General features: G+C 35.4%; 1 protein-coding gene across 1 annotated transcript in view; it reads right to left on the reverse strand.

The window, feature by feature from the left end:
• The window catches only part of LOC114004647 (cilia- and flagella-associated protein 47-like), a gene marked incomplete at its 3' end in the record, with an annotated part of 78868 nt that overhangs the window by 16567 nt on the left and 53086 nt on the right, over nucleotides 1-9215 (reverse strand). Inside the window, 1 exon segment of the mRNA XM_027765697.1 lies at nucleotides 8345-8424. Within this exon segment, the coding sequence (XP_027621498.1) occupies nucleotides 8345-8424 (80 nt within the window).

Consider the following 9215-nt stretch of genomic DNA (forward strand, 5'->3'; position numbering starts at 1 on the left):
CCCTGGGGGGTGATTTCTCGCTTTCTGTCTCTCTGTCTCTCTGTCTGGCGAGCGCATGCACCCTATGGCAAAAACAAACAAACAAACAAAAAAACAAAACAAACAAACAAAAATACTCTCCCCCCCCAAAAAAAGAAATAAAGGTTTCAATTGATGAGATTATTTAAATAAACCAAACCACTTCTGTCAAATAAATCCTCATGTCTGAGAGTTAAAAAGGATATAAGTTTTACCCTACGCATTTACTACTAGGAAGGTGGGACAGCTTAATGATTTTTTTCTTTTTTTGGAGAGGTTTTCGCTATAGGGCGCGTACTCTCCCCCCCCAAAAAAAGAAATAAAGGTTTCAATTGATGAGATTATTTAAATAAACCAAACCACTTCTGTCAAATAAATCCTCATGTCTGAGAGTTAAAAAGGATATAAGTTTTACCCTACGCATTTACTACTAGGAAGGTGGGACAGCTTAATGATTTTTTTCTTTTTTTGGAGAGGTTTTCGCTATAGGGCGCGTGCGCTCGCCAGACAGACAGAGACACAGAGACAGAAAGCGAGAAATCACCCCCCAGGGGGATGGCCACGCTGCAATCCCTTCTCCATTCTCCTCTCGGGATCTTGGGTACACACGCACATGCGACGTGAGTTTAAACCGACGGGTCCAGGACTCAAACGGCGATCGACTACATGGGAGTCCAGCGACACAGCCATTACGCTAACTGCTGGTCCCGGAAAGCTTAATGATTTGACAACATCTGTATTGTTGGCAGCCTATACGGGTAGAGTTAGTTAAAAAAAATAATAAAAAAAAAAGACTCTAATCTCAACCAAGATCAGTTGGAAGTAATCAATTAATTAATACAGCAAACTTGTTCATATAGATCGAAACAGAAAACAGTCTAGTAGCTGGTGTTCCTAGGAAGTTTTGCTCTTGCATTATAATGTAAAACTACTCAATAGAATGAGGAGTTAATAACTGCATTTTCATCTAGGTAAACCCTCAGAAAAAAATTTCAATGTCTCTATGAATAGCTATGATAACTTTTCATAATAAAAAGATATAAGCAATGATGCAATTAATAACAATCAGAAATATATATGTACTTAAGTAAGTTATAGGTACTCCACTATGGTACCAGAACAAGAAGAGGCTTAATTTAAGAACTGATAGGAAATCAGGATTAAGATTATATTACAGTAATGGAATGTATAGCATAAAGAGTGACAAGTTCTTCATGGGAAATGGGCAAGGACCATTATTTCAAAGTATATTACTTATGAAAAAATCTTAATTTCAAAAATGAAAACATACCTGAAATGTCTCATTTGGAAAATTATCTGTGGATGACAGTGTGTATGGCGATATCTTTGACTGGACTAATAATATATAGTGTATTCACGCTGAGAAAATTCATTTTCTATGTTGTAAAGATATACAGTGAGTGAATGTAAAAATAAGAAGAAAACAGAGACAAGGGTAGCTTTATAGATTTTGTTCAGTCATCCTACAAATTCACATAAGAAATCCTGATGGTGTGTTTTCCTCAATGTCTGTGACCATCTTTACTAGTCAAAGTGGAGAGTTATAAAAATCTGTTTTTATCATTTTGTTCTCAAAGTGATAATAGCTTTTACAGGAAAAAATGTATTTTATGTACCATTTAATGAGAAGCTGTAACAGTTGTTTATATGTGATTTTTTGAACTGTAGTTATTTTTGCTACTCGTGTTTCATCTTTCAGCTCATCTCTATCCCAACTTTAAACATATAATTAATAAGAAAATAAATGTCCCCTTTCCTGAAGTCCTATCTCTTGCTACTAATTTCTTCAGGTCCTATTTTAAAAATTTTTTTCCTATGTCCTTGTAAAGAGATAAATTTTAATTCAGTAACCATTTTCCATAGCAAGAGGTTATGTAATTAAAATTATATCATTTGAAAATAACCTTTAAAAAATATTTTATGCTGCAGTGATAACCAGGTCATGGAAATGGGACATTTTCATTGAGTGAAATGATCCTGCTATCATCATATTAATAATTTTCCACTTAAAAGATAATCATTTTGCAAGCTATACTTGAATGGTTTTGATATTTTAGCCATTCATTTTCTATGCTTCAATGGAGATTTACCCAGAAACCAGGTGGGCAAATAATCAATTTATCAGCTTAAATTGTTTTCAATCTTTTTTTTTTCTACTTTTGGAGCTATAATCAAGATTCTAAATAATGAATTCTGTGAAGAAATCTATCCACATAGTTAAAAAGCAAATTTATACTTATGTGATTATTAATTTAAATACTTGAGCGTAAAAGGCCATTAAATCTAATTAAAGCATCATTAATAGCAATTAATAGCTTCCTCATTCTTCATTTAAATGAAGATTCTCAACATTTGACTTTATTAAATATGAGAAAAGTCTTGAAGAATTTCACAGAAATGTGATCATGAAAACATATGCATGGATTTCAAAGTTGATGTTTTTGTTTCCTTTCCCTTTTCCCCAGAAAGAAGGTTCATGTGCTTCCAAGTGAGAGTCAGAGAAACAGAGAGGACAAAGTATTCCCTACTGGGACATGTTCATGCCACGCTCTCTTCTCCATTTCTCTCTTCTGGGATTCTGAAAATGCACACATGTTCAGCATGTTTTGTAAGCCTTGGGCATGACTCAAACCACATGGTCGGCCACGTGCGATCTGGCTCCCTAAACCACCAGACCATGGGGCTGGTTCGGAATTTTAAAAAAATTATTTTTTGCACCCAAATAAAGTCAGACTTTAAGTCCATTTTAGCATGAATTTTAAAAAATTATTTTTTAATTTACATTTAATCACTGTACATCTTTAAAGTGCACAGCATTTTTTTTCTCCCAGGATGAATATAGTGCATATTAGACAAGTCAAAGACATTACTATATACATTATCATCAGCAGATAACTTTTCATTTTGGTGTATATAAAATGTGTTATTTGTTTTTCCCCTAATCCTCTCCTTCTTATGCCCTAACATTTTTAATTAACAGTTTTTAATCTCACAACCTTTTTGACACCCCCTTGGCAATCTTGAACATGGATTTAGAAACACTTTAATAATTTCACATAAGGAATATCTATTCTTAGTGACTTACTTAAAATCCCAAATCTATAGCAATTGCTCCAAGTATGTTTCAAAGTGAAAAGCCCAATATAGAAACTAGGAAGAATTAATGTTGAAACCTTTGAGAGCACAATCCTGCCTTTATCATATATGTGAGAACAAGCCTATAAGCTAAGGTTAAGTTTGCTCTAGTAAGTCTTGAAACATGCAGGAAGAATGGTAGTAATTATGCTATAAGATGCCATACAATTAAAGATGTTTTCCAAAAGCATGTAAGGTCCATAGCACTGAATTTAATAATGACATTACTCTGATTGCATAAGTTATCGCAATTTGTTCATTTGATATGGATTTTTTTTGAGAGGTTTTTCACTACAGGACGCGTGCGCTCGCCAGACAGACAGAGAGAGACAGGGAGACAGAAAGCGAGAAATCACCCCCCAGAGGGGATGGTCACGCCGCAATCCCTTCTCCTCCATTCTCCTCTCGAATTCACATAAGAAATCCTGATGGTGTGTTTTCCTCAATGTCTGTGACCATCTTTACTAGTCAAAGTGGAGAGTTATAAAAATCTGTTTTTATCATTTTGTTCTCAAAGTGATAATAGCTTTTACAGGAAAAAATGTATTTTATGTACCATTTAATGAGAAGCTGTAACAGTTGTTTATATGTGATTTTTTGAACTGCAGTTATTTTTGCTACTCGTGTTTCATCTTTCAGCTCATCTCTATCCTTACTTTAAACATATAATTAATAAGAAAATAAATGTCCCCTTTCCTGAAGTCCTATCTCTTGCTACTAATTTCTTCAGGTCCTATTTTAAAAATTTTTTTCCTATGTCCTTGTAAAGAGATAAATTTTAATTCAGTAACCATTTTCCATAGCAAGAGGTTATGTAATTAAAATTATATCATTTGAAAATAACCTTTAAAAAATATTTTATGCTGCAGTGATAACCAGGTCATGGAAATGGGACATTTTCATTGAGTGAAATGATCCTGCTATCATCATATTAATAATTTTCCACTTAAAAGATAATCATTTTGCAAGCTATACTTGAATGGTTTTGATATTTTAGCCATTCATTTTCTATGCTTCAATGGAGATTTACCCAGAAACCAGGTGGGCAAATAATCAATTTATCAGCTTAAATTGTTTTCAATCTTTTTTTTTTCTACTTTTGGAGCTGAAATCAAGATTCTAAATAATGAATTCTGTGAAGAAATCTATCCACATAGTTAAAAAGCAAAATAATACTTATGTGATTATTAATTTAAATACTTGAGCGTAAAAGGCCATTAAATCTAATTAAAGCATCATTAATAGCAATTAATAGCTTCCTCATTCTTCATTTAAATGAAGATTCTCAACATTTGACTTTATTAAATATGAGAAAAGTCTTGAAGAATTTCACAGAAATGTGATCATGAAAACATATGCATGGATTTCAAAGTTGATGTTTTTGTTTCCTTTCCCTTTTCCCCAGAAAGAAGGTTCATGTGCTTTCAAGCGAGAGTCAGAGAAACAGAGAGGACAAAGTATTCCCTACTGGGACATGTTCATGCCACGCTCTCTTCTCCATTTCTCTCTTCTGGGATTCTGAAAATGCACACATGTTCAGCATGTTTTGTAAGCCTTGGGCATGACTCAAACCACATGGTCGGCCACGTGCGATCTGGCTCCCTAAACCACCAGACCATGGGGCTGGTTCGGAATTTTAAAAAAATTATTTTTTGCACCCAAATAAAGTCAGACTTTAAGTCCATTTTAGCATGAATTTTAAAAAATTATTTTTTAATTTACATGCACAGCATTTTTTTTCTCCCAGGATGAATATAGTGCATATTAGACAAGTCAAAGACATTACTATATACATTATCATCAGCAGATAACTTTTCATTTTGGTGTATATAAAATGTGTTATTTGTTTTTCCCCTAATCCTCTCCTTCTTATGCCCTAACATTTTTAATTAACAGTTTTTAATCTCACAACCTTTTTGACACCCCCTTGGCAATCTTGAACATGGATTTAGAAACACTTTAATAATTTCACATAAGGAATATCTATTCTTAGTGACTTACTTAAAATCCCAAATCTATAGCAATTGCTCCAAGTATGTTTCAAAGTGAAAAGCCCAATATAGAAACTAGGAAGAATTAATGTTGAAACCTTTGAGAGCACAATCCTGCCTTTATCATATATATGAGAACAAGCCTATAAGCTAAGGTTAAGTTTGCTCTAGTAAGTCTTGAAACATGCAGGAAGAATGGTAGTAATTATGCTATAAGATGCCATACAATTAAAGATGTTTTCCAAAAGCATGTAAGGTCCATAGCACTGAATTTAATAATGACATTACTCTGATTGCATAAGTTATCGCAATTTGTTCATTTGATATGGATTTTTTTTGAGAGGTTTTTCACTACAGGACGCGTGCGCTCGCCAGACAGACAGAGAGAGACAGGGAGACAGAAAGCGAGAAATCACCCCCCAGAGGGGATGGTCACGCCGCAATCCCTTCTCCTCCATTCTCCTCTCGGGATCTTGGGCACACATGCACACGCGCCCGGCGTGGGTTTTAAGCCACCAGGTCCGGGACGCCAGCCGCGGTTAACTACGTGGGAGTCCAGTGACACAGTCATTACGCTAACTGCTGGTTCCCGATATGGATGTTTTTAGGAACAGCAAAAACTCTGTTCACAAAAAGACAGTCTATGAACATTTAATGGGCTCTTACCAGAGCAATGCATTTCAATTCAATGATTTTTTCAGCTGGTTTGGGAGAGCTATGGATCTCAAGGTTGTACCAGATTTTAAAATTGCCTTCACCGACTTCTGAAAAACAAAACAAATAAACAAATAAAAACACATTTCTTAATATAGGCTTTGGAATACCATACTAACATACAAGTTTGAGAGTTATCAAAATACATATTTAACAATTATGAATAGATATTTTCAAAGTTTAAAACATTTATAAAAAAAATTCATCATGGAGATTGCATATGCACATGAAGTGAGGGCACTGTCAACACGTTCTCATGATGCCGTGATCCCCTTTCCCCAGTCCTTCGGTCTGCCAGTATCTTGGGCACAAGCACACATGACTGCATATTTTCAAGCCAACCTGAGGATCCAAACCAGGGGTCAGCCACGTGGCATTGTGGCTCAGTTTGTTACCTACTGTGTCACCAAACTAGGTTTTGCAATCTTTTTAATGGACTCATTTGTCAAGAAAGTTGAGGGGAGGGTGAGAAGCTACTTTCCTCATAGTCTATACACTAATAGAACCCTCACCTTGCATGGCCATTGGCCATGAGAACATCCTTTACAGCTCTTGGCCCTGTGAATACCTCAGTACCTCATCAAAAATAAACTTGAGAATAAACTTAACTTTTAGGTCAAGGATTAATGTTTCAAAAGAAATAACCAACCTTTTCTTTTTTATTGCCAAAACGTTTACACATTGGTTATGTAGAAATGTCTTAATAAGGCATTACAATCCACAGTGGTACATTTCCAGTACCTTAAGAATCTAGGATAAGGAGGAAATCTGGACCATGACACTTCAGGTTTCTTGGGAGTATGAAAAAAGATTGCAGCAATTTAGCCCAGGGGTGGGCAAATAATCAATTTATCAGCTTAAATTGTTTTCAATCTTTTTTTTTTCTACTTTTGGAGCTGAAATCAAGATTCTAAATAATGAATTCTGTGAAGAAATCTATCCACATAGTTAAAAAGCAAAATAATACTTATGTGATTATTAATTTAAATACTTGAGCGTAAAAGGCCATTAAATCTAATTAAAGCATCATTAATAGCAATTAATAGCTTCCTCATTCTTCATTTAAATGAAGATTCTCAACATTTGACTTTATTAAATATGAGAAAAGTCTTGAAGAATTTCACAGAAATGTGATCATGAAAACATATGCATGGATTTCAAAGTTGATGTTTTTGTTTCCTTTCCCTTTTCCCCAGAAAGAAGGTTCATGTGCTTTCAAGCGAGAGTCAGAGAAACAGAGAGGACAAAGTATTCCCTACTGGGACATGTTCATGCCACGCTCTCTTCTCCATTTCTCTCTTCTGGGATTCTGAAAATGCACACATGTTCAGCATGTTTTGTAAGCCTTGGGCATGACTCAAACCACATGGTCGGCCACGTGCGATCTGGCTCCCTAAACCACCAGACCATGGGGCTGGTTCGGAATTTTAAAAAAATTATTTTTTGCACCCAAATAAAGTCAGACTTTAAGTCCATTTTAGCATGAATTTTAAAAAATTATTTTTTAATTTACATTTAATCACTGTACATCTTTAAAGTGCACAGCATTTTTTTTCTCCCAGGATGAATATAGTGCATATTAGACAAGTCAAAGACATTACTATATACATTATCATCAGCAGATAACTTTTCATTTTGGTGTATATAAAATGTGTTATTTGTTTTTCCCCTAATCCTCTCCTTCTTATGCCCTAACATTTTTAATTAACAGTTTTTAATCTCACAACCTTTTTGACACCCCCTTGGCAATCTTGAACATGGATTTAGAAACACTTTAATAATTTCACATAAGGAATATCTATTCTTAGTGACTTACTTAAAATCCCAAATCTATAGCAATTGCTCCAAGTATGTTTCAAAGTGAAAAGCCAAATATAGGAAGAATTAATGTTGAAACCTTTGAGAGCACAATCCTGCCTTTATCATATATGTGAGAACAAGCCTATAAGCTAAGGTTAAGTTTGCTCTAGTAAGTCTTGAAACATGCAGGAAGAATGGTAGTAATTATGCTATAAGATGCCATACAATTAAAGATGTTTTCCAAAAGCATGTAAGGTCCATAGCACTGAATTTAATAATGACATTACTCTGATTGCATAAGTTATCGCAATTTGTTCATTTGATATGGATTTTTTTTGAGAGGTTTTTCACTACAGGACGCGTGCGCTCGCCAGACAGACAGAGAGAGACAGGGAGACAGAAAGCGAGAAATCACCCCCCAGAGGGGATGGTCACGCCGCAATCCCTTCTCCTCCATTCTCCTCTCGGGATCTTGGGCACACATGCACACGCGCCCGGCGTGGGTTTTAAGCCACCAGGTCCGGGACGCCAGCCGCGGTTAACTACGTGGGAGTCCAGTGACACAGTCATTACGCTAACTGCTGGTTCCCGATATGGATGTTTTTAGGAACAGCAAAAACTCTGTTCACAAAAAGACAGTCTATGAACATTTAATGGGCTCTTACCAGAGCAATGCATTTCAATTCAATGATTTTTTCAGCTGGTTTGGGAGAGCTATGGATCTCAAGGTTGTACCAGATTTTAAAATTGCCTTCACCGACTTCTGAAAAACAAAACAAATAAACAAATAAAAACACATTTCTTAATATAGGCTTTGGAATACCATACTAACATACAAGTTTAAGAGTTATCAAAATACATATTTAACAATTATGAATAGATATTTTCAAAGTTTAAAACATTTATAAAAAAAATTCATCATGGAGATTGCATATGCACATGAAGTGAGGGCACTGTCAACACGTTCTCATGATGCCGTGATCCCCTTTCCCCAGTCCTTCGGTCTGCCAGTATCTTGGGCACAAGCACACATGACTGCATATTTTCAAGCCAACCTGAGGATCCAAACCAGGGGTCAGCCACGTGGCATTGTGGCTCAGTTTGTTACCTACTGTGTCACCAAACTAGGTTTTGCAATCTTTTTAATGGACTCATTTGTCAAGAAAGTTGAGGGGAGGGTGAGAAGCTACTTTCCTCATAGTCTATACACTAATAGAACCCTCACCTTGCATGGCCATTGGCCATGAGAACATCCTTTACAGCTCTTGGCCCTGTGAATACCTCAGTACCTCATCAAAAATAAACTTGAGAATAAACTTAACTTTTAGGTCAAGGATTAATGTTTCAAAAGAAATAACCAACCTTTTCTTTTTTATTGCCAAAACGTTTACACATTGGTTATGTAGAAATGTCTTAATAAGGCATTACAATCCACAGTGGTACATTTCCAGTACCTTAAGAATCTAGGATAAGGAGGAAATCTGGACCATGACACTTCAGGTTTCTTGGGAGTATGAAAAAAGATTGCAGCAATTT

This window comes from Tupaia chinensis, unplaced genomic scaffold (genome assembly GCF_000334495.1).
Source record: "Tupaia chinensis unplaced genomic scaffold, TupChi_1.0 Scaffold139466_1, whole genome shotgun sequence".
NCBI classification, from domain to species: domain Eukaryota; kingdom Metazoa; phylum Chordata; class Mammalia; order Scandentia; family Tupaiidae; genus Tupaia; species Tupaia belangeri.